This window comes from Sphaerodactylus townsendi, linkage group LG09 (genome assembly GCF_021028975.2).
Source record: "Sphaerodactylus townsendi isolate TG3544 linkage group LG09, MPM_Stown_v2.3, whole genome shotgun sequence".
In the NCBI taxonomy this organism is placed as follows: Eukaryota; Metazoa; Chordata; class Lepidosauria; order Squamata; family Sphaerodactylidae; genus Sphaerodactylus; species Sphaerodactylus townsendi.
Window position 1 is genome coordinate 46,608,473 of NC_059433.1, and position 24,294 is coordinate 46,632,766.

The 24,294-nt window shown below is 40.6% G+C and overlaps 1 protein-coding gene across 1 annotated transcript in view; it reads left to right on the plus strand.

The window, feature by feature from the left end:
• Window positions 1–24,294, plus strand: part of TTC39C (tetratricopeptide repeat domain 39C) — a 60,692-nt gene that overhangs the window by 21,279 nt on the left and 15,119 nt on the right. Inside the window, exons 2-6 of the mRNA XM_048508292.1 lie at window positions 677–725; window positions 6,626–6,754; window positions 10,119–10,233; window positions 17,165–17,516; window positions 18,668–18,836. Coding sequence (XP_048364249.1) covers window positions 677–725; window positions 6,626–6,754; window positions 10,119–10,233; window positions 17,165–17,516; window positions 18,668–18,836 — 814 coding nt within the window. The remainder of the gene's footprint in view (window positions 1–676; window positions 726–6,625; window positions 6,755–10,118; window positions 10,234–17,164; window positions 17,517–18,667; window positions 18,837–24,294) is intronic.

Genomic DNA, 24,294 nt, shown 5'->3' on the forward strand with positions numbered 1-24,294 from the left:
ACCAAACTATCCATACAGATGTTATCAAAACTGTGTCTATTTCGCACAACGTAATCTTTCTATCAAAACATTGGTGGATTTGTGCTTTGTCTATAGTTGGAATTAGAAAGTTTTGCTTCAGACAGCTAATAATATCACTAAAAGTTAATATTTGTAGGTTTTTAACTATATTCCTTTGCACATATGCATCCCAAAAGTGGTGGAAGCATGTTTCTAAGGAAATAATGTAGCCCATTCCAGAATTGCTAGAAACTGAAGATCAGGCAGGTGGGTTACTGGAAGAAAACACCAAAAGAATGAGGAGGGGGAGGAAGGGAAACAGAGACAGAAGGCAGGGAAAGAGAAGCAGAAGAAGAGCAAGAGGGAACGCAGGAGCAGGTGGGGTTAGGTGGGATTTCCCTTCATCCATGAGTCCTTGCACATTTCCATCTTGTAGTGTTGTTCTGTATTTTTAACAGTTATTTCTAGTCACGGATCTTGTTTTCTGTGATCCATTGCACCCTCATGTAATATTTCAAAGCTTATAAGGATCAATATCACAGTCATCTTTTGTTTTCCAAATACTTAATTGGCTGTAGTTCATCTACTTTGTCTATAGAAGTTACTAGTAGTAACAATAATTTTTTGTGTGTGTGTATAAATATAGATAGTCACTTTATCTTTTTCTGTTTTACAGAAACCATAGCCCATTAATGAGTTTTGGAGCCAGCTTTGTCAGTTTTTTGGTGAGTGCAAAGAACTTTGGTATTTCTTATTTCTGAGATACGTAAAATATTTAATTCAGAATACATTATTGTTTTGTAGGACTCATTTCTGAAATGCAATATATTTATGAAATATTATTTTTCTTCAGGATGCCCATAATCCAATATAGCAAACTTTGGCTTTAGTACAATGTTCATTCTTTAAGAACCTGGTTCACAAACTGGGCTGAGTACATATTCCATTAACAACATTGTTTTACATTTGGGGATATTCCTTAGGTTCATGCCTTGTCTCTTCCTACTCTTACATGCACGCTCCCTCTTCTACTCATGATTCTTTCTAACTGTAGTTTGTAGTACATTTGTCAGCAAACTATTGTTAATCTCTTGCCTCTGATGTAAAGCAGCATTCTGAACTGACTTACCGTATATACTCATGTAAAAGTCGACCCGCATATAAGTCGAGGCACTTAATTTTACCACAAAAAACTGGGAAAACTTATTGACTTGCGTATGAGTCGAGGGTGGGAAATGCAGCAGCTGCTGGTAAATTTCAAAATAAAAATAGATACCAATAAAATTACATCAATTAAGGCATCAGTAGGTTAAATGTTTTTAAATATTTATTTCAAAGAAAAACAGTAAACTGGCTCTGTAAGTGGAAAAGAGGGTCAACAAGAACAATATGAACAGTAACTTTAAAAGTACAAAAACCTTAGCTCAATCAGCAACCAAGCTAAAACACAGGAGTTAAAATCCTTCAAAACTGGAATCCTCATCATCATCTGTATGTCCAAATGTAACCCAACTTAGATTTTAAGAGGGATATTATCAGAAATGGAAAATCTACTATTAGCTTCCATTGTAAACAATGGGGGATGGGGCACCCTTTGGGGGATCAATAACTTTGGATCCCCTGACCCAAACTTCACCAAACTTGGCTGGTATTATAAAGAGACTCTCCTGATGAGACCAGCCAGGTTTGGTGAAGTTTGGTTCAGAGGGTCCAAAGTTATGGACCCTCAAAAGGGTAGCCTCATCTACTAATAGCTCCCATTGAAAATAATGGGGAATGGGGGCACCTCCTTTGGGGGTCCATAACTTTGGACCCCCTGAACCAAACTTTACCAAACTTGGCTGGTACCATCAGGAGTGTCTTCTGAGGGTACCCTGAAATTTTGGTGTCGCTAGCATTAAAACTGCGCCCCCTGCTGGCTGGCAAAGTAAAAACACACAGAAAATTTTAATGACCCGCATATAAGTCGAGGGGAGCTTTTTCAGCATTAAAAATGTGCTGAAAAATTTGACTTATACATGAGTATATACGGTAGGCCCTTTCCCCACTTACCGTTTGCTGCACGCTACTCTCCCCAAATAGCGCGTGGTCCAGCGGCACTCCCCACGAGTCCGGGTGGCGACAACGCAGCCGCCCCGACTCTGCGCTCTCACATCCCCTCAGCGCATGTCATTTCTGGCGCTGAAGAAATGGCACCTTCCGACTGCCCCGTGCAGAGCGCGGGGCAGTGGGGAACATTACTCCGCGGCGGAAATCGCTCACGCTGAGAGTAGCGTGCCACAAACCGTAAGTGGGGAAAGGCCCTTAGTCAACTGTAAGAACATAAGAACATAAGAACAAGCCAGCTGGATCAGACCAGAGTCTATCTATTCCAGCTCTCTGCTACTCGCAGTGGCCCACCAGGTGCCTTTGGGAGCTCACATGCAGGAGGTGAAGCAATGGCCTTCTGCGGCTGTTGCTCCCGAGCACCTGGACTGTTAAGGCATTTGCAATCTCAGATCAAAGAGGATCAAGATTGGTAGCCATAAATCGACTTCTCCTCCATAAATCTGTCCAAGCCCCTTTTAAAGCTATCCAGGTTAGTGGCCATCACCACCTCCTGTAGTTTTGAGGCAAAGCTCCAGCAATAGAATATGGATTTGTATACTTTGGCAATCTGTAATCATGAAGGAAAGGAAATGGATGAGAATATGGATGAGTATATGTGCAAAAGTTGGATTCAGCATGTCTGAACTATGGCAAAAAAAGTCTGTTAGCTATTTTTGAAGCATTGTAATAGCTAGATTTCTAGTAATATTAGCAAAAAAACACCTCACTCAGAGAATCTCATCATAGAGTGCATATTTTATATGTTAATGTGTATTCCACCTAGTGGACACTGACTGAGTAGAATAATAGTGTTTCAGATAAATAAAATAAGAATGCATTCTTGCTCCTCCCAATGTTGATTTAGAGAACAAAGCGACTATCATGGGATCTTTGTATAATTTCTGGCCTGATTGGGATTGTGCTGCATATTGCACATTGTTTTAAAAACATTGGATGATGCCTTTTGTGTGAAGGCTTTTAAAGTTACTCTGCCACCCCACCCTGCCGAACCAGAATTAGCGATCCATTTGGCATGTAAAGTAACAAAGGGGCAAATGTGAATAAATCACACTGCTTTTTAGTCTGTGATTTCTGAGAACAAAGCAATAGTAAAGGTTACTTTAGCCAGATTGTTTTCCGTGCCCTCTCCTCTATCTTAGATGACAGTCCAAATCTGCTTTTTCATTCTAGTTATTGATCAAAAGGATAGGAACTGAGTAACTCCTTTTTTAGGAAACTGCTGTGTACAAACCTTCTTCGTTGACTTGATTGTATATTCCTGGCAAGGAACACATAACACTTACTGCTGTCTAGTTCACCACTGATAACCTCCCCCCCCCCCACTCCACTAAAAAATAACAATATTGTAATTAGGCTCTATTTGGACAAGGAATGGTGGCCCATTTGGGCACATTTTGGATGCATGTAGGGGCAAGCATTGCAGTGCACCACTGTTCAGCTATTATAAACATGCATGTTTTGCAAAAAAGCATAATACAATGTCTTGTCTCTTGAACCTCTCTTCTTACCTTAAGATGTAATTGGAAAGATTTTCCACCCTAGCTTATGGGAGCTGGTTGCTGAACCAGTGTAACATCCCACCATGGCATCATTGTACCCTGAAAAGCTTCTGCTTAGTGACTGTTCTAAATATAGTTGCAGCCTTGTCCATCCCTTTGCTATTCAAAACTTCCATTAGAAAAAGAATAAGGAAATTTGCTTTCTTAACACTCTTTTAAATAGACTTTGTGAAAGCTCACATGATATTATCCTGTCATCTAGAATAAAGACATTCTTCTCACAGTATAATTTACTTTTGTCTTCAAGATGTAATAGTTAATGTGGATATATCAACTTGCATCTATGCAGATAGACCTATTGCTTGCATAACAGTAACTGGATGAGCATTTCTGTACTTTAAGTCTCTTTGCAGTTAATAGAATATGACAGTGTTTTCAGTTCAGCTGCACATAAAGCATCCAGTTGGGTTAGACATGGAATCAGTTAATTTCTGATTTTTAGTCTCTTGACATTTTAACAGCATACACGTGCCACGTTCATGAAGTGAATAAGAAGCAACCCCTAAATTTAAACTTGCTGACATTTTAGATCATAAAATGACTTTGGACATTTATTTTATTTCTGCTTGTTTTTATTTTATTTATTTATTTATTTTTTAAAAAAACTTGTGATGTACAGCATCTTATTCATTTCCTATTCTGGGTCAAGAAATATGAGTGTTTTTTTGTGAAATATGAGCTGTTTAAAATTTGTTCATGGAATTTATGATAGCATTTCAAAATTAATTAATAACCAAATATTAATATTCTGTATCTAAATTTGGGCTGCTGCCATAGCATTGTATTCCAATGGGAACCTAATGACACTGGGATGTACCTGAGGAGCAAAACTATAATTCCTAGCATACTGCATCTAATTTTAAAAAGTGCAGTGCACAGTGAAATATATTCTTTTTTTCTGAGAAACTGAAGAGTATTACCTTCTAGACTCTGTGGTTCCATTTTCACTGCCTTAGAAAATAATTGTCTTGTGACACCAGCTGATATAGCAACTACTAGAATACCTACGTAAACATTCTAGAGTTGATAGCCTAGCCATATCAATCTTTTTGTGGCAGAAGAAAAAGAGACGGGAGAGACCAGAGGCGTACAGCCTTTAGGGACATGGGATCACCCTTGTCCCTGGGCGCATGCCTTTCGGTCATGTGTGGGGGGTTCTGGGCAGGCTCCCCCCCCACATGATGAAACAGCGTGCGCCTCAGCTGCATGCCACCAAGCACCACCCCCTGCAGGGAAGGGGGCGGGGCTTGGCAGCAGGCGGCTGCACCTTTTCATCGAGGTTTCAACCTCCCCACCGCATCATGTTTCTTGTGAAGGCATCTATGCCTATCTTGGTTTCAAAGAATGTGACAATCCCCACTTACATGTGATCAGCTTGGAGGGTCTATCCTGATTGGCTGTCGTGCCTTGTAGGGGCAGAAACTTTTTTGGTTGTGACAGTACGTGGTAGTGTAAGCATGTAAATGTGTATGCATGATATGCAGCTTTTTTCTGATTGACCCCTTGTGCCCACATTTGACCTTTTCCCGTTCTCTTGTGCCCATGTTAGAGTGGTTCTCGCTCACTCGTGCACACATTTCAACAATAGCCTCAGCTGAGCGAAACAGGAAAAGCCAAGCAAAACAAACAAACAAAAGGCTGCGCACGCATCATGCACAGACCGCCGCGCTCTAATTGGCTGGAAGGCATTTGCGTCACTGTGGAGAAAGGCTTAATTTAGCCTAATGGTAGACATGTTTGAATTTTTGATTTTTATATTTAAAAGTTTTTGGTTTTCTTTAGCCTTCCCAGGCAGTAGCTGAATAAGTTTATTAGCTTATAATAATAAGTTTATCAGCTGCAACTCAGCTGTGACTACTGATCAAAATGCTACATTCTAACAATCCGTTGAAGTCAGTGACACCTGAGTATTGCATACTGGGAGAAACTTTGAAAGAATGAAGATTCTATCAGCGGAAGTTAAGGCAGTTAAGCTGAGCCCTCAGACTGAGGTGGTTGAAAAAGAAAAGTCTCTCCATATACGTGTGTGTATTTAGTTCAGTGGAGATTGTTTACTGTTCAGCTAGAACTTGAATGTGAAACAAATGAACTGTAACTAAAAGAGTTACTTAGTTTAGTGTATATTGTAACAAACACAAGCTTGAGATACAGTATTTTCATTTTGATTGTTTCTTGAGGAATATTTTACCTCACAATAAATGAAATATTTTTCATTTTTTAAAAAAAATATTTTTATTGGAGATTTAAAAGGAGTGTTATGCAGAGTTGTAGCAAACAACTTAGAATGCCATGCACACAATATTTTCTATATTGGTCCAAAGGCCTTAAGGCTCTGTTGTTTGGGAAAAGGAAGCTAAGGAAAGGGGAAGAAAGGGATAAGAGTGAGAGAATTTACATAAAATCGTAACATCTCACAATAAATATTTTTAATTGGCTCTGAGTGCTTTATATCAACCAAATCAGAATCCACGCAGTATCAGAGAGTTCCTCTTGCTCTACTGTCACTCTCTACAGTAGGAAATTAGACCACCCTGGAACCTCCCCACCGATCTGGATTAGAGATGTGTTTTTTTTAAAGGTTCACATTCATGCAGGTTCAGGAAAAACATAGGATTGGGGGGAGGGAGTTCCAGCACCACAATGAATCTGTGTTTGGTGGTTCAGCTGTGGGGAGTTCTTCGTGAAACCTGGATATTTCGGGTGAGTATCCTGGGATTAATCATCAGTGGGGATATCGCCAGTGTTTATTGTACAAAGCACTAAACTTAAATTATGGTTTATTTTGATTCATGAATAAAACCATTGTTTTCAAAGAGCAGTTATTTTTTGAGAGATGGTATTACATCTTAGTGAGCTGTATATAAAATGGTTATCAATATTCCAAGTTTTAACAGTACTGAGCAGGCTTAGATTAGCTTGCCACTTCACAGTTCAAATATTCTTTTATTTTTCTGTAGAATGCCATGATGACTTTTGAAGAAGAAAAAATGCAGTTGGCGTGTGATGACTTAAAGGTTACTGAAAAACTGTGTGAGAGTGAAGAAGCAGGAGTTATAGAAACAATCAAAAATAAAATTAAAAAGAATGTAAGTGTAATATTGTTCAGACTTAGATGAATCTATGCTGGACCAGTACAGTCACTGCCTCTGGAGGTTAACCTTGTGGATCTTTTTGGCACATGAAAATGTCTTGTATGCTTGAGTTCTCAAATTCAGTTTCAGATCTGAGCCATCCATGGTGTTTATTGTTCTGTAAAATTTTCAGTATAATAATATTCACTGTTGGTGTCCACTGGTACTCCTATCTGTAGTTGGTGTGTGATGGAATCTCTATGCTCTGGAGCAGTATCTCTTTGGATTCCATGCAGGCACAATCAGAGTAGGATTGTGGAATCTAATCTTCAAATATAGCTATCACCCCAAACAACTTTATTTGGTTTCCCCTCCCAGACAAATCAGACTGCCATTTTAATTTCTTACTCAGATTCTCCACAAATTTATTCCACTTTGTTTAATTTGCTGCCAAACATTTATTTTTCCTGTCATCTTAAAGAACAATCCCCATTTTTCTCTTACCTGCTGCCTAGCCCATTTCCTCCTTCTGATAATTAAGTCCTATTTTTATGTCAACTATTGCATTTGCTGAAGTTGGTAGATGTTCTGACCTTTTCCACAGAACAGCTGCCTCTACCCTCCTCTTCAATATGGAGTTGCAAGCTTGTCTAGGTATAGCCTGTGTAGTGACTCGACAGCTATGCCTTCGTTCGGCTATTCCTTCTAAGTAGATTCTTGGAAATCAACATAACCTATACAGAGCTCATCTTTTGTACTTTAAAAGGTTTGTATGTTACCATGCCAAATGGTAAAAGCTGGTCCCACATCAACTACCACTAGCTGTTTATGTGTATGAAGTCAGCACGTGTCCTCTAAAGCCAGAATGATTAATTTTGGTTAATAATTCCTCTAAAGTATCCCACTGATGCTGTTAATCTTTGCTAGTTCAGTAGTCCTAAGGCTGTGCGCTGCATAGTTTATAAATAATTCAGCTCAGGCTTCCTTTGAGAACATTGAGAACTTGCATTATTAACGTTGGGTTTATAAAGTCTGCCGTTTGCTTACCTTTACAGTGCCACACATTTTGCAATGGGAATATGTTATAGAGTTCTAGTACCCAGTGTGTAGCTGCATTTCAAAACCCCTTTGCCAGACTTGTGGGAGGTGAACATGGAGATCATCAGCTTTATGTGAGGCAAAAGGGGGAACTGGTCTATTATTGTTCCTTTTGCAAAAGGAACAATTATAGACATTTTGAAAGTTGATATGCTTTTAAAATTTAGAGAGAATTGCTATTTGCTTAATCTGTTACTTTAAATACTCTTAAGAAGAGTTCAGACATAATGTGAAACCAAGGTCTATTTGAATGACATTTAGACTGTAAAAGCCAGATTCTGTTCACTGATAAACCCTCAAATCCTAGTTTGCCTCAGCAAATACTAGCTGAATTTCTTTCTCTTAGTTGTCTGAGAGAGCTTTGCCAGAACACAAACCAGGAGTAAATTAGGGTGTCTGAACGCCATTCGGGGCAATTGTTATCAGGATTAATCCAGGCAAGTTCCCTGATGGTTTCCTTTCTGTAGTGCAAGCAGGGATACCAGTGGACAGAAAGTAATGCATTGAAACCAGCATTTAACAGATCTCTATATTGATCTGTAAGCTAAACACTGGTTTCACAACCTAACTATATTTGCATGATGTTCTGAGCTGAGCATTAGTATAATAATACTGAATAAAATATGAAGCAGATCCTGAAGTTGTATTTCCAGGGATGCCTTCTGTGTTATAATTAATTAGATGATAACTGATGCTTCACAATATTGTTTATCATCATTCCACTGAATAACAAAGCAGCGATGTCAAACTAAGCTTGTTCTCTGCTCTACCCCAGAGTAGCACACATGAAGTACATATTGACTATGAGAGCTTGCCCCATGTGTTTGCTATTCTTTCTGTGTCCATGATTAGCCTTTTTTATTTGCCTTCCTATTTCAGTGATGTGGGAGTGCTAATGTGTGCAGTTTCCAAACTAGGATTTGAGGGTTTATCAGTGAACAGAATCTGGCTTTTACAGTCTAAATGTCATTCAAATAGACCTTGGTTTCACATTCATGTCATCATGAATAGTCTTCTTTTCTAGAATAGAAGGCAAATGGTGTGTTTTCATGTCTTAGTTGCTTTTTATTTTCTATTGTGTTCCTGATCATTGTGCATTGACATTTGAACATTACAGCACATGCCTCTGCAACAAGAAGGAAACATACAATGTTTATAGAGTTTTTAAACATACTGACACAATTATGTTAGAAACCATTACTGCCTCAGTGCAGTGCTATAATTTACACACATAGATTTTAAAGAACCTAAGGGGAAACTGAACAGGTAAATTTGAGTCCAGTAGCACCTTAGAGACCAACAACAGTTTCAAGGTATAACCTTTCGAAGTCAGAGCTCCCTTCATCAGATACAGTACAGTAGAGATACAGTACAGATACAGTAGAGTAGAAACCTACTGTTTGAACTGTTAGTTTGAATAGGTTATCCTGTGTAACATGTAAATAGACATTTTCTCTTCTGGAGAACTTAATTCATATGATGAATCTAACCTACCTACCTATCCCAAGCTGACTTAGCACAGTGATCCATATCACGGCTACCTCTATACTAGATTACTGTAACTCGCTTTATGCAGGACTTCCCTTGTGCCCGCTCTGGAAACTCCGCCTGGTCCAGAATGTGGCAGTAAAGGTTCTTACAGGATCTTTGTGGCAACAGCACATGACACTTGTGCTCTGCCAGCTGCACTGGCTCCAGGTGGAGCACCAGATGAAGTTCAAGGTTTTGGTACTAATACATTAAGCTCTAAATGATCTGGGGCCAGTGTACTTGCAGGACTGTCTGTCTCAATATATCCCCCAATGAATTCTACAGCAAATGAGAACTTGCTCATGGTTCCTGGCCTGAAGGAGATTCGACTTGCCTCAACCAGAGCCAGGGCTTTTTCATCCCTGGCCCTGACCTAGTGGAACGCTCTGTCAAGAGAGACCAGGGCCCTGGGGGACCTATTTCAGTTCCACAAGGCCTTCAAGACAGAACTTCTCCACCAGGCATATGGTTGAGGCAGCAACATTCTTGCTGTCTTCTGAACTGTATTATAGATGGAACTCTTTCAGGCAGATGGATTTAGTTCCACCTGGACCAAACTTGATACCACTTTAATTTACCCTGTTATACAGTGGAAACTGAAATTAGTAAATTTGTAAACTGTGGAATTGTTTTTGATACTGTATATTGGTTTTTATATTGTATAATTACTATGTTGTTAACTACCCTAAGCCCAAAAGGATCTAGAAATGTAATAATAATCATAATCTTTTTGATATTTTAAAAAACACAGGTTGATGGCCGAAAGGCTGCCCCATCCATGATCGATCGTCTGCAGAGACAGATAATTGTAGCTGACTGTCAAGTTTATCTTGCTGTGCTTTCTTTTGTAAAACAAGAATTATCAGGTGACCTGCATTTCCTTATATTAATAACATTCTTTTTCATGGTATGTGCTTGAATATTCTGTCACTTTACTGTACCTGGTCATTTTTATGTGGGAAGAAAGTGAGGAATTTTTGGTGACTAGTTTTACTTGCAGGTCATTGACAGGTCACTCAACTAACCTTCTGTTCACCCACTGAGATTATTTGCAAAAATCTTTTTGCTGTTCTTGTGCACATGGTAAACCCCTTCTCAAACAATAGTAGCAATTCCCCTTAATCCTGTTAGTTGGTTTGAAAATGTCTAGATATTTATCAAACGCTACCATTACCTGTAGTGTTGTTATGATAGCAGAAATTGTCAGGTTGTCTTAAGTCTTTATCCAGAGACATAATTCACCTTTCTTTAATATTACCTTATTTTTAGGAATAATGTAATGTATGCCATAGTGACTGTTTACTTTATGAAAAAGTTTGTGCTTCTAATTAGATATGAAGCCAGGAAGCCAGCGGGGGGTGGGGGTGGGGGCTTTTCCAGTGTCACATGTATGACTATCTGCCACTAGGACAGTTCAGTTCAGTTCAGTTTTATTACGGCCATTAGGCCAGCAAAAAAGAGCAGAGAAGAACAAGAAAAAGGAGGAACAACAAACAAAAGAACAATCGAATTTGCACTGAAATCCACGATACAGAAATCCACACAAAAAATATCATCAGCTTGTAGCATTCTTACGGTCACCCTCATGTGGTCTGGCTCTTGGTCCCAACATGGTTCTTCTCTTACTATATGCCAGCATACAAAATTTAGCTACCTGCTGAGATATAAGAGAAACTCGGTCTTCCAGCAAAATTCTCACAAGAACTGAGTCGGAATTAACTCTAGTTAAATTTCTGTACTGGATAAACAATGGATGAATTAACGCCTCCCTTTCCCCTTTATGGAGTTCACAATGCAATAAAATATGTAATACAGAGTCCACTTCCCCTGAGTTGCAAACACATAGTCTCCTATGTTGTGGGATTTTTTGAAATCTGCCCATTAGATTGGCTGATGGAAAAGCGTCAAAACGGGCCCTTGAAAAGGCCCAGCGGCATTTCGTAGATGTTATATTGGACAGGTAAGGGGCAGCCGAGATACCTGTCCAAGATTTTAATGGTTTATATAACGCCGGTAACAAGGAGAAATCTGTTTGCAATTGGCCATGCTGACAGAGGCTGATGGGAATTGTAGTTCCTGAACATCTGGAGAGCCGCAGGTTCCCTACCCCTGGTCTAGATAGGCTGTTAGACAGTGCTGGGGTGGAGTCAGCAGTGGTGGTCCACATTGGCACCAATGACATTGGGAAATGTAACCGGGAGGTTCTGGAAACTATATATAGGCTGCTAGGCAACAGGTTAAAATCCAGGACCCCCAAGGTGGCATTCTCTGAAATGCTACCTGTTCCGATACCGCAGGAGCAAAGCTAGGCAAAGCTGGAGATACAGTGGCCTTAATGTCTTGGATGAGAGAGAAAGGGTGGTGTTGAAGGCAGAGGGTTCAGATTTGTCAGAGGACACTAGAGACAGCACCTTTTGGGACAAGGAAGGCCTGTACAAAAGGGTCGGGCTTCATCTTAACCAAAGAGGAACCAGGCTGCTGACGCTCAACATTAAAAAGGTGGCAGAACAGCTTTTAAACTGATTCTTGAGGGAAAGCCAACAGGAGCTGAGGTGACTTCGGTTCGGAATACAGTGTCCATGGGGATGCAGACAGAGAGGGAGGTTTTTCTAAATCAACCGCATACAAACGAGGAGCATAGCGATGAAGTGATAGTATCTACAAAAGGCTAGAGGGCAAAACACATAAATCCCAGGTTAGGAATGGAGACAGAGTATACAAGTGTCTCTATGCTAATAGTAGAAGCCTTTGACCTAAAATGGGGGAACTGGAGCACAGAATTTTGAAGGAGGACATTGATATAGTGGGCATCACAGAGACATGGTGGAATGAGGAGAACCAGTGGGATGCTGTTATCCCAGGTTACAGGCTCTACAGGAAGGATAGGACAGGGCGTATTGGGGGTGGGGTTTCCCTCTACATCAAAGAGAGCATAGTGTCACATAAAATAGACAATGCAGGGGGAGCTGATTCCTCTACAGAAGCACTGTGGATATCAATACCAGGGGTGAAGCATAGTTTAACATTAGGAATATATTATCGTCCCCCTGACCAAAGCACACAAGAGGATTTTGAGATGGAAAAAGAAATTAGAGAGGCCAACAAAAGCAAAAATGTAGTGGTAATGGGCAATTTTAACTATCCCCATATAAACTGGAAAAATGCATGTTGAGGTCATAGTAAGGAGAAAACATTCCTGGATATGCTAAATAACTGTGGCTTAGAGCAGATGGTTGTAGAACCAACCAGGGGAGAGGTGATCCTAGATCTAATTCTATGTGGACCCAGAACCTGGTGTGGGAAGTCAGTGTTGTTGAGCCGATAGGGAACTGCGACCACAATTCTGTCAGATTCAGTATCTCTGCATGTGAACAAGTGACAACTACTAATGTAGTTGCTTTCCTTCAGAAAGGGAAATTTCTCAAAGATGAGGGGGATAGTGTTGAAAGGAAGCTGGAAAGGGGGAAAATCCAAAGAGAGTCAAAACTGTCCAAGATGCTTGAGAGGTTATTTAAAAAGCTCCAGCGAAGAATGTGTTCACTCATGAGGAATTTAGGAAGAGAGCAGCGCCCAGTCCAAAAGAAAAGCCAACACCATGGTTAACAAGAGAGGTTGAGGGAAATTATTAGGAAAAAAAAAAAGATGTATTTTTTAGTAAAAATGGAAGTCCAACTTAACTGATGAAGAAATACCAGAGAGAACACACATGGTGGCAAAGGAGAAGCAAGTTAGCGCTGTAAGGGGAGGGAAAAAAAAAAGGATTATAAGGAAGGCAGCATGGCTCGCTTGAACATCAAGACCAGCAACAAACAGTTCTTCAAATTACATGTCAAAAAAGCAGGAAGCCAGCTAGGGAAGCGGTAGGCCCATTAGATGGCGAAGGAACAAAAGGTGTGCTAAAAGATGACAGGGAGATTGCAGAGAAGCTGAATGAATTCTTTGCATCTGTCTTCACCCAAGAGGAGGTGAGGAACATTCCTGCCCCTGAACCATCTTCTTAGGAGGTGAATCTGAGGAACTAGCGAAGATAGTGGTAGACAAGGAAGAAGTTCTGGCAGCCATTGATAAACTAAATGCTACCAAATCCCCTGGCCCAGATTGCATTCATCCAAGAGTTCTTAAAGAGCTCAAACATGAAATTGCTGATGTTCTCACTTTAATATGCAACTTATCCCTGAAATCAGGCTCCATCCCTGAAGACTGGAAGATGGCCAATGTCACACCAATCTTTAAGAAAGGGTCTAGGGGGGACCCAGGAAATTACAGGCCAGTCAGTTTGGCATCTGTTCCTGGTAAATTAGTAAAATCTATCATTAAAGATAAAATTATAAAGCATGTAGAAAAGCAAGACCTGCTGAGAAAGAGTCAGCATGGCTTTTGCAGAGGCAAATCCTGTCTTACAAACTTACTAGAGTTCTTTGAGGGTGTAAACAGGCATGTGGATAAGGCGGAACCAGTGGACATTGTCTATTTGGATTTCCAAAAGGCTTTTGACAAAGTTCCTCACCAGAGACTGTTGAGAAAACTCAGCAATCAAGGAATAAGAGGGGAAGTCCTCCTATGGATTAAAAACTGGTTGAGAAACAGGAAACAAAGGGTGGGTATAAATGGGAAGTTCTCACAATGGAGAGATGTAGGGAGTGGTGTCCCCCAAGGATCCGTTTTGGGACCAGTGCTCTTTAACCTATTCATAAATGACCTGGAAGTAGGGGTGGGTAGTGTGGTGGCCAAGTTTGCAGATACCAAATTATGTAGGATGGTGAGAACCACAAAGGATTATGAAGAGCTCCAAGCAGACCTTGATAAATTAGGTGAGTGGGCTAAGAAATGGCAAATGCAGTTCAATGTAGCAAAATGCAAAGTGATGCACATAGGGGCAAAAAAATCCAAAATTCACATACACCCTACAAAGGTCAGTGCTATGAGTCACAGACCAGGAAAGGTATTTGGGCGTCTTAGCTGATAGTTCCATGGGAATGTCAATTCAATGCATGGCAGCTGCAAAAAAGGCAAACTCTATGCTGGGGATAATTAGAAAAGGAATTGATAATAAAACTGCAAAGATTGTCATGCCCTTATATAAAGCCGTGGTGCGACCGCACTTGGAGTACTGTGTTCAGTTCTGGTTGCCACATATCAAAAAAGGATATCGAAGAGATAGAAAAAGTGCAGAGAAGGGCAATGAGGATGATTGAAGGATTAGAGCACCTTCCTTATGAGGAGAGGCTGCAGTGTTTGGGACTCTTTAGTTTGGAGAGGAGACATCTGAGGGGGGATATGATTGAAGTCTATAAAATTATGCATGAGGTAGAAAATGTTGACAGAGAGAAATTTTTCTCTCTTTCTCACAATACTAGAACCAGGGGGCATTCATTGAAAATGCTGGGGGGAAGAATTAGGACTAATAAAAGGAAACACTTCTTCACGCATGGCAGTGTGATTGGTGTTTGGAATATGCTGCCACAGGAGGTGGTGATGGCCACTAACCTGGATAGCTTTAAAAAGGGCTTGGACAGATTTATGGAGGAGAAGTCAATCTATGGCTAGCAATCTTGATCCTCCTTGATCTCAGATTGCAAATGCCTTAGCAGACCAGGGTCTCAGGAGCAGCAGTAGCAGAAGGCCATTGCTTTCACATCCTGCATGTGAGCTCCCAAAGGCACCTGGTGGGCCACTGCGAGTAGCAGAGTGCTGGACTAGATGGACTCTGGTCTGATCCAGGAGGCTAGTTCTTATGTTCTTATTTTCTTACTTCAAAAAATAGCAAATCTATATAAAAGTTATATGATGTAATCTTTAGAATGCCTGATCTTAGCAGCTTTGTTGATGTTTATTCCAAGGAGAGGAGAATTATCCCCTCCCCCTGCCCCATCTCTCAGTGCTTGCTGCAGCACTGCTGAATAAAACTGTGTAAACACTTGCCTTGTGGTGAACCACAGCAGTTCTGAAAATGCTCTGCAGCAGAAAGCAGTCGAACTGCACAGTCTTGCAGTAACTTTATCCTCATAATAAAGCTGAATCATGTCTGTTGGTCTGAATGTTTTATTGCAACAGACAGCTTAATTTTCCACAGCTTGATACTTTTTAAAAAGGGAACTGTTTGCTTCTTCATTTGAAAAGTCTATTACAGAGCAGTTGAGGTTGGTTAGTTAAGATTTAGTATCTTAGCCACTTTGAGGATTTATACATGGAAGCCATGGCAAACACCCCCCCCCCCCTCTAAACATAGTCTGCCTAGTACAGGGGTAGGGAACCTGCGGCTCTCCAGATGTTCAGGAACTACAATTCCCATCAGCCCCTACCAGCAGGGCCAATTGGCCATGCTGATAGAGGCTGATGGGAATTGTAGTTCCTGAACATCTGGAGAGCCGCAGGTTCTCTACCCCTGGCCTAGTAAATGTGATGTGATGTCACTCAATGGGTCAGTAACGACCTGGTGCTTGCATAGGTGACTACATTTACCTCTTTACTTGGAAACAAGTTTGCACAATTTTTTTCTTGGGTGACTGATTCATATTCCTGTATATTGGTCCTCAGCTCCCTGATGCAACACTAGGAGAAAGTGTATGGTATTCCATAGAATCATAGAGTTGGAAGAGACCACAAGGGCCGTCAAGTCCAACCCCCTGCCATGGAACAGACAATCAAAGCACCCCTGACAGATGGCCATTCAGCTTCTGTTTAAAAACCTCCAAAGAAGGAGCCTCCACTACACTCCAAGGAAGTGTAGTCCACTGTCGAACAGCCCTAACTGTCAGGAAGCTTCTCATAATATTTAAATGAAATATTTTCCTCCACCTTGAACCCATTACTCCTTGTCCTAGTCTCTGGAGCAGCAGAAAACAAGCTTGCTGCCTCTTCAACATGACATCCCTTCACATATTTAAACATGGCTATCATGTCACCCATAACCTTCTCTTTGCGAAACTAAACATACCCAGCTCCCTAAGTCTTTCCTCATAGGGCGTGGATTCCAGACCCTTTACCATTTTGGTCACCCTCCTCTGGACCCGTTCCAGCTTGTCAATATCTTTCTTGAATTGCAGTGTCCAGAACTTCACACAATATTCCAGGTGAGGTCTGACCAATTCAGAATAGAGGTACTATTACATCCCTTGATCTAGACACTATACTCCTATTGATGCATCCCAGAATTGCATTGGCTTTCTTGGCTGTTGCATCACACTGCTGACTCATGTGCAGCTTGTGGTCAGCTTGTGGTCATGTGCAGCTTGTGGTCAGCTAAGACTCCCTTTCACATGTAGTGTTGTCAGGCCAGGTGTCACCCATCCTATATCTGTGCATTTCATTTTTTCTGCCTAAGTGGAGTATCTTACATTATCTCTGTTGAAGTTCATTTTGTTAGCTTTGGCCCATCTTTCTAACCTGTCCAGGTCATTTTGAATCCTGACTTTGTCCTCTGGGGTATTAACTACTCCTCCTAATTTGTGTCATCTTTGAAATTACAAACTGACTCTTTGAAATACCACACATTTTACTAATACTGCTGAATTCAAATGGTGATTTTGATACAATTCCTCTTCCTGATGAATCCTGACTTTAAAGTCTTGATGAATCACTTTGAATGCTTTTGTAAATTGGGGAGAAAGGCACACAATTTAAAAAACAAATAAATATACTTTTTACAGAATACTTCCTTTGAGTTGTAAATATTTGTTTTTAGTTCTAACAACCTATTTAATGCTATTCAATTTGTAAGACTATGGTTCTGGGTCTGTTAGTGTATATTTTCTCTGTTAGGTGAAAGCTGAAATGAATTTTTCTTTCTTTCCACAGCTTATATAAAAGGTGGGTGGATCCTTCGAAAAGCTTGGAAAATCTACAATAAGTGCTACACGGACATTAATACACTTCAGGAATTGTGTCAGAAGATAACTCAGGCATCTCTGACTTCTGATGCTGCCAATGACAATCACATTGCTGCAGAAGGTGTAACGGAGGATTCGCTAAACAGACTGAAAGGTGCTGTTAGCTTTGGATATGGACTTTTTCACCTTTGCATATCCATGGTGCCCCCAAACCTGCTCAAAATCATCAATCTGCTGGGTTTTCCTGGAGACCGCCTGCAGGGGCTTGCTTCACTGATGTATGCAAGTGAAAGTAAGGACATGAAGGCCCCTTTAGCTACGTGAGTAGCTATATTGCAATGCTTTGGTAGATAACTTAGTACTTTGACAGTAAGTAAACTACAGGCCAACGCAAGTTTAACAATATAGACTTGTTTATTTTAATGGAAACATCAGCAGGTGAAATTAACAGAACAAATAGTTGGTTGAAATGCCATAGTTTATGAAATACACTGTACATTGATTCTGAGACTGTTGCAAAGGGGCTTTTTAATCCATTCAGACATCATGAACAAACTGGAATTTGTTTGAGAGGCAAATCAGATTTAGTTGAAGTCTTCTGTGTACCATATGAGTAGAGGAGGAAGAAATACATATGAATCCAGCAATTAATAAGCTTTGTGCTTGAATAAACTCTAATTTGTTTGTGACTGATGCATCTCAGTAGCACTTTACCATGCAGTACTAAGGGGGGGGGGGTATGCAGTTCTATAAGAGTTCTCATTCTTTTAATTTCCAAGTAATTATTTGCTGCTTCTATATCTTGGAGCCGTATCCAAATACAGAGTTTTATTGATTCTCCAGCTCACTTCCATAAAGGGATACTTTTAATGTGCAAAATGCGGGTGGGTGGGTTGGATGACCCTCTCCTCTAAAGTGGAGAGGAAAGATCACTAGTACAGTGCATCTATCTCCCCATTATGGTGTATATGTGGCTCTGGAGGGGAGCTCTGAGCTTTGGGGAGGGGCTGTGGAAGTGTGTAAAATGTTACTCAAGCTGAAACTCTACATAGCTTTGTATGCAGGTGGAAGAAGTTCTGAATATGTACGCCCTGAATATGTTAAGTTTATAACTACAGTTGATTATGTAGCTGAACTGCTGAAACTAATGTTAAAAAGAACATTGGTTTGCCAGTTTCACTGAGAAAATCGCTGTAAAATTGTCTGAAATATACCTGCTAACTTGCATGCTTCTACCTTGTCCAGCCCTGTGGCTCTGTAAGATTGTGAGTTCAGTAGAGAGGTGAATTCCTTTAAAGAATTTACTATTCTAAATATCTTCTCTTGCTGTGATTTAAATGTAGCTCTTAATTAAGGTATTAGATAGCATTAGTCTGACATTAGAACTAGAGTATAATTGATCCCTTCATCTTGTATCAGTATCTAACTAGGGAACTGGGAGTTGTCATGACCATTTCCTGTATATTTTCAGATTAGCCTTGTTGTGGTACCACACTGTAGTTCGTCCTTTTTTTGCTTTGGATGGCAGTGATACCAAAGCAGGATTGCAAGAAGCTAAAGACATTCTTCAGAAAAAAGAAGCTGCTTATCCAAATTCCTCTCTGTTTATGTTCTTCAAGGGAAGGATACAACGCTTAGAGGTACTGTAAGGTTTTTCTATAGTGCTTATGTGACATTCATTCAATCTAAACTTTTTAAATAAAGCCCCGTTCCAGAGTAAAACATGTAAAATATAGAAGTCCCTTGATTTTGATGCTTTTTATTACCTGTATTATTAACTGTAGTAGATCCAAAGGGTTGGGAAGTATTGAGACCTAGCACCTGCTAGTTGTTCTAAAAACATGAACTATTTTATTTTAAACGAACAGCATGTCTTATGGCAGTCTTTCCCAATCTATGGCAGTCTTTCCCAACCTTTGCAACCCTAAGTGGGTTGCAAAGCCTGCTGAAGTGGGTTGCAGTCTCCTATTGGCTAAGGGCAGCTCTCCCTGTCCACTTCATGCCTGGTGCCTAGCTGAACTCCTGCTGAATCTCTCAGCTAGCCAACCAGGAGTCTGTAGTGAGCCAAGCTGAAGCTGTAACTGTGCTTGCGAATGTATACCTTCTTGCCTAACACCAAAGCAGCTGCTCATTCTTTTCCTCCTCAGTAGGTAGCTGGACCGAACTCTGAGGTGTTTGCAAAACACATTAAGGGGCAGTTTCTGCTGCAGCAAATGGTTTTCTACCTCCCCCTTCATTTGCCAACTGATAGAAAGAGGCAAAGAGTGATGGAGGCTCTGCAATGGGCTAGGGGTGGAAGTAAGCAGGAGATGGTGAGCTGCTTGGACTTTATTTCCTCCCACTTGGGCTGGACAAGTTTAGCTGTCACTTTGAAGCTCTTCCCCTAACTTTCCTGTTTTGCCTCAGCCTTTTTGATTCTTCTGAGATTTTTTAACAGGGGCTCCTTGTCTTACTGTATTGCACTTTTTTTCTTTTCTTTGGCCGACCCCTCCCCTTTTCCTTTGATGTTAATACCACCTAGCTGGGTCTCAATGGTCAGTCCCTGAGGTATGTTTTAAAAGCAATTACAGCTGCTGTGGCAATTGCAACAAATGGCAAAGGAATTGCTAGGAAAGTTTCTGGCATAGCCTCCAGGCTATGTGTATTTGGGAGTGCTTGTGTGCTTGTTGGGGGTGGTGCTTGAGGGTGCTTGTGTGCTTGGTAGTCCATAGGGGGAAAACTGTAGGACCAAACTGACTGTCTCTGATTGCTGGGGCAACTACAATATAATATGTATACATCTTCTGGCCCTACCTTTTCAAGCAGTTTACAAATGACAGAATTGCCTGCTGAGAACAGTGGGAGATGCTGGCATGCCAATTGGATATAATGGGAACTAGGAATGCAAGCAGAAGTTGCAATGAAAATGTGAACTAGATTTTGAATAAAGATTTCTGGTATGAGATACACTGCTCTGGGACTGGAGTAATAGTCCTTTAAGTGGAATGATGGCCCCTGAGAGCAGGAAAAGTGTTTTGGGCCTGGAATGATGAGGTCCCAGAGTAAAATGACAGTCCCTGGCAGTAGCAGACGTGTTCTGGGACTGGAATAACAAGCCCTAGAATCAGAACTAGGGCTCTGAAACTAGAATGACAGAAGTAGCACAAGTGTCCAGGGACAGGAATGATGGAATGGTGGCCCATGGGAGCAGCATGAGTGCTCTGGGTTAGGAATGACTGGCCCCAGCTTGGAATGACAGTCCCTAATAATAGAATCAGTGCTCTGGGATTGGATTGATGACTTCTGAGTGAAATGATGGTCCCTAGAAATAGAATCAGTGTTCTGGGACTGGATTGACAGCCTAGAAGACTTCTGTTTCTCCCAGGAGCCATCATTCCAGTCACAGAAGACCCATGTTACTCCCAAGAGCTGTCGTTCTACTTTGTGGGCTGACATTCCAGTCCCAGCTTCATTCCCTCCTTCGTATCAGCGACTGACAAAGACAGAATGTGTCTGAATGGAGACAGGGTATATTGGTCTGAAGTGATGATTGGAAGAAAACGGAAGGTGCTTGAATTTTAGAAACAGATGTATTTCCCAAAAGGAGAAATCTGCCATTGAAGGTGAATGGAATATTTGTGTTTGGGGGAAGGGGGGGGGGATCTTCAATGCTAAAACAGTATTATAAGAGAAAGGAGCTTCACGTTTGGAATCTGAAGCTTTCAATTAAATAGGGAGCAACATATGTAAAGCCCACCTTCTTTTCCATGTTTTGCCTTCTCACTGTCTACAGAAGATTTAAGTGGACTGGGACTGAGGCACTGTATCCCAGGTGAGCATGGACTACGATCTATCTACGATAGATGTTCATGGACTACGATTCCCATCAGCTCCTGCCAGTATGGGAATTGTAGTCTATAAATATCTGGAGGGCCAGAGTTGGATACCCCTCCAATAAACTTTTTAACAAATTCCATATTAATAGGTTAGTTAAGAAAATTTTTGTTTGGATAATCCAAGTAATAATTATAAAATAAACAATCTTGCAGTTAAAATGCATGAGAACAATGGCTGCCAAAAACCTATGGTCCAAAATTCATGTGAAAATAAATCAGTGGGTCACCATACTAAGTAAATGTGAACTTGTGGGTCCCCATTTTCACATAAGAAAGGCACTTCATCTCTCCTATCTATGTAGCTACTGTTGGTGAAAATTCCAGATTGTTCCTGCCCCCTTGTGGGAAAAGAAATTAACTTCTCTAAAGCTTGCACCAGCAGTTCTATTCAATTTGCCAATTGTGATTATCATATCATATTCAAAACTATTTTTTGTTGTTTTTGTTGCTAATCTTTTATAATTATACCTAAATACTGGAAGTAGTGCTCTGTACTGAACTGGTTTCCCTTTCCTGTGGCACAGATTGGGGCTCTTGAGGCAAAATCCTCACAAAACTTGCAGGCTTACTTTCTTTTTTTCCTCCCCATCCTCTTGAGATTCTGTGTGTTATATGGATATTAATTTAGCCTTGAATGAATTACTGTGACAATCTTGCCAGACTACATGCCACTCTAATGGACAAGATGTTCCTAAAGTCTAGAAGCAACTACTTTTATTGTACAGTACTGTCTTCTTTTTTCCGTGTGGTGAACACCAAATTGTGTTTGCTTGTTCTTGAACATACTAACCCTCAGGTTTGTACTGTTTTGAGAGAGAGGGTGGATTTGTTTTTCATTTACAGCAGTAGTCCTGTGTTCTTGTCTTAAAGCACTTCTGAGTATCCAAAACAGATTTGCACCGTACTTTCTCAGCCATTTGGTCTCTTCCAGAGATTTGTTGTAAACCCAGGAACCAGTTCTTACTTGTTCAGAACCTTCTTCCTGGTTTTAAGACTTTGGTCATTACTCTTATCATGCTGAACTTCTGATATCCCCAAGTGGTAGCAGAGTTTAGAGTGTTCCTTCCCCCGCCCCCCCACAAAAGTGTTGCTACAATAGAAAAAGTGGATTCTGCATAGCGCATTTATAATGAGTTGTAATTATAAATGAATTCGTTTTCCATTTATAAAAAGGGAAAACGAGTTCATTTATAACGATTGCAACTTGTTATAAATATGCTGTGCAGAATCAATGAAGGTGCGTGCCAGTCCCTCTGGTGCTGCTTTTATCTTGATTGGCATAACTTCTTGAGTGAATTTCTAATTTGGTTGCTGCCTATCCCTGCATATTAAAAGGCCACTCAAGAAGCGTCTGCAGGACCCCTCTTTCCCAGCAAGTCCTTCATGATACTACCAAGAGTGCTTTCTGCCCCCAACCTGCTTGTTTTGATGGGTCTAGTGAAGATACTGACTTCCTAAGATAAGGTTTGGCAGTCAAGTTTGTTGATGGATTTTGTATTATATTAATAAATGCATTCAAGAAATTATTATCCTGCTTCATATTCCTAAATGCCCTTAAAGAGCCATGTATGTGAAAAATGGGTTTTTAATGCTGTGTAGGCCTGCAGTGTACTTTAAATTCTCTGTAACATCCTTTGCAACATAGACATTTATTTGACCAAGAAAATAGGTTTAAGTTTAGAATTAGAAGTCAATTCTAAATTCAGTATTTGCCCTAGTTAACATAGGCAAGAGTTTATGGCTTATCTGATTACTAAAAGTTCCATGTCAAGGGGAAGGATGGCATAAAAGTTTAACAAAATAAAAATAATAAATAAGGTAAATAAATAAATTGAAAATCTAAAAGTCCTTTCTTTGTCTCTTAGACGCAGGATGCAATTGGACTTCAGGGAGCATAATTTTTATTCGCTCCAGGCTAAAAACTTCTTGAAACATCTGTGACTGTATTTTTTTTAATGAAATGAACCTGGAAACTAGCCAGAGGGCAGAGTGGTTCAGGAAGATAGACTTAAGGGATTGACTTTGTTCTTCTATTTGAACATTTTACATATGGCTATAGAAAGAAATGGCTGATACGAAAGTTGAGCAGTTCCCAAAGGTCCCCTTTATGAAGAACAGAAGAACCTGAAACCTTCCTCAGAGTTATGCAATATTCTGTCCCTGGCTAAGGTAGCCAAAAGTGAAGTAGGAGATCGGGAAAGAGGAATGGAACCATTGGTACATTTTTCAGTGCCATCCTTCATTGAAGTCAACTCCTCCAAGGATGGTACTGTTAGGTTCAGATGCATTTGAACCCAATCTTGAGTATTTTTTAGGTGTATATATTTACGTGCAAGGATTATGTTATCCCATCTTCCTATCCATTGCTTTGTACTTATTACAGCCTTGGCTATGATCAAGAGCAAACATGAAGGCAGTTTTTTAAGCAAGTGAAACATCTCAGGGAATGAGCCAGGTCCAAGGAGTCACTTTCCCTCCTAGCTAGCACTGGCTTAGCTGCTGTGATGTCAAAGGCCTTATGAACTTTTTTAAAATGACTGTTAAGGAATAATGAGAATATGTACCTTCCTATCCAGACAGCCATAGAGATGCTAAATGCCAAAAATGAATTTACAGCATGAGACTTTACCTTGGTGATACAACCTAGTTAATAATTTTAAAACAATTTGCTGGGATCAGATATGGCTGTTTTCTTTATATACTTAAATATATTACTTGCGTTGTTTGTTACTGCCATTACAGAATTTACAGTTTTATCCCTCATCTGTGATCTGAAGCGATACTTGCTAATTTGTCATACAGCCCCATCCAAGGGGCCAGGCAGCTAGCTGTGACTGCCCCACCACTCCCGTGGAGGCTTCCCAGTGGGGCAAAGTGAAAAAACTTCCCTGCTGCCAAGAAGACTTTGTAGGACTCAATAGACTTATTCCATCTTTTTAGTGGCTTAAGTTTGAGGTGCCAGTCACCAGCATAAGGCAGCAAATTGCTGGGAGGAAGCCAACTAGTTGCTCCCCAGCCATGCCCCTGGCCCACCCCTGTTACGCCGATGGCAGCAGAGGCAGTGGGACACTGGTGCCACATTCAGCACTGCATCTCAGTACTGTGGAGGGCTGCGGCATCTGGATATTGGCACATTTGCCCCACCACTAAGGCAAGTGACCCAAGGAGGGCAAATCTGCTGGCAAATCTGCTGGCATTCACACACACACATACCACCCCGTTT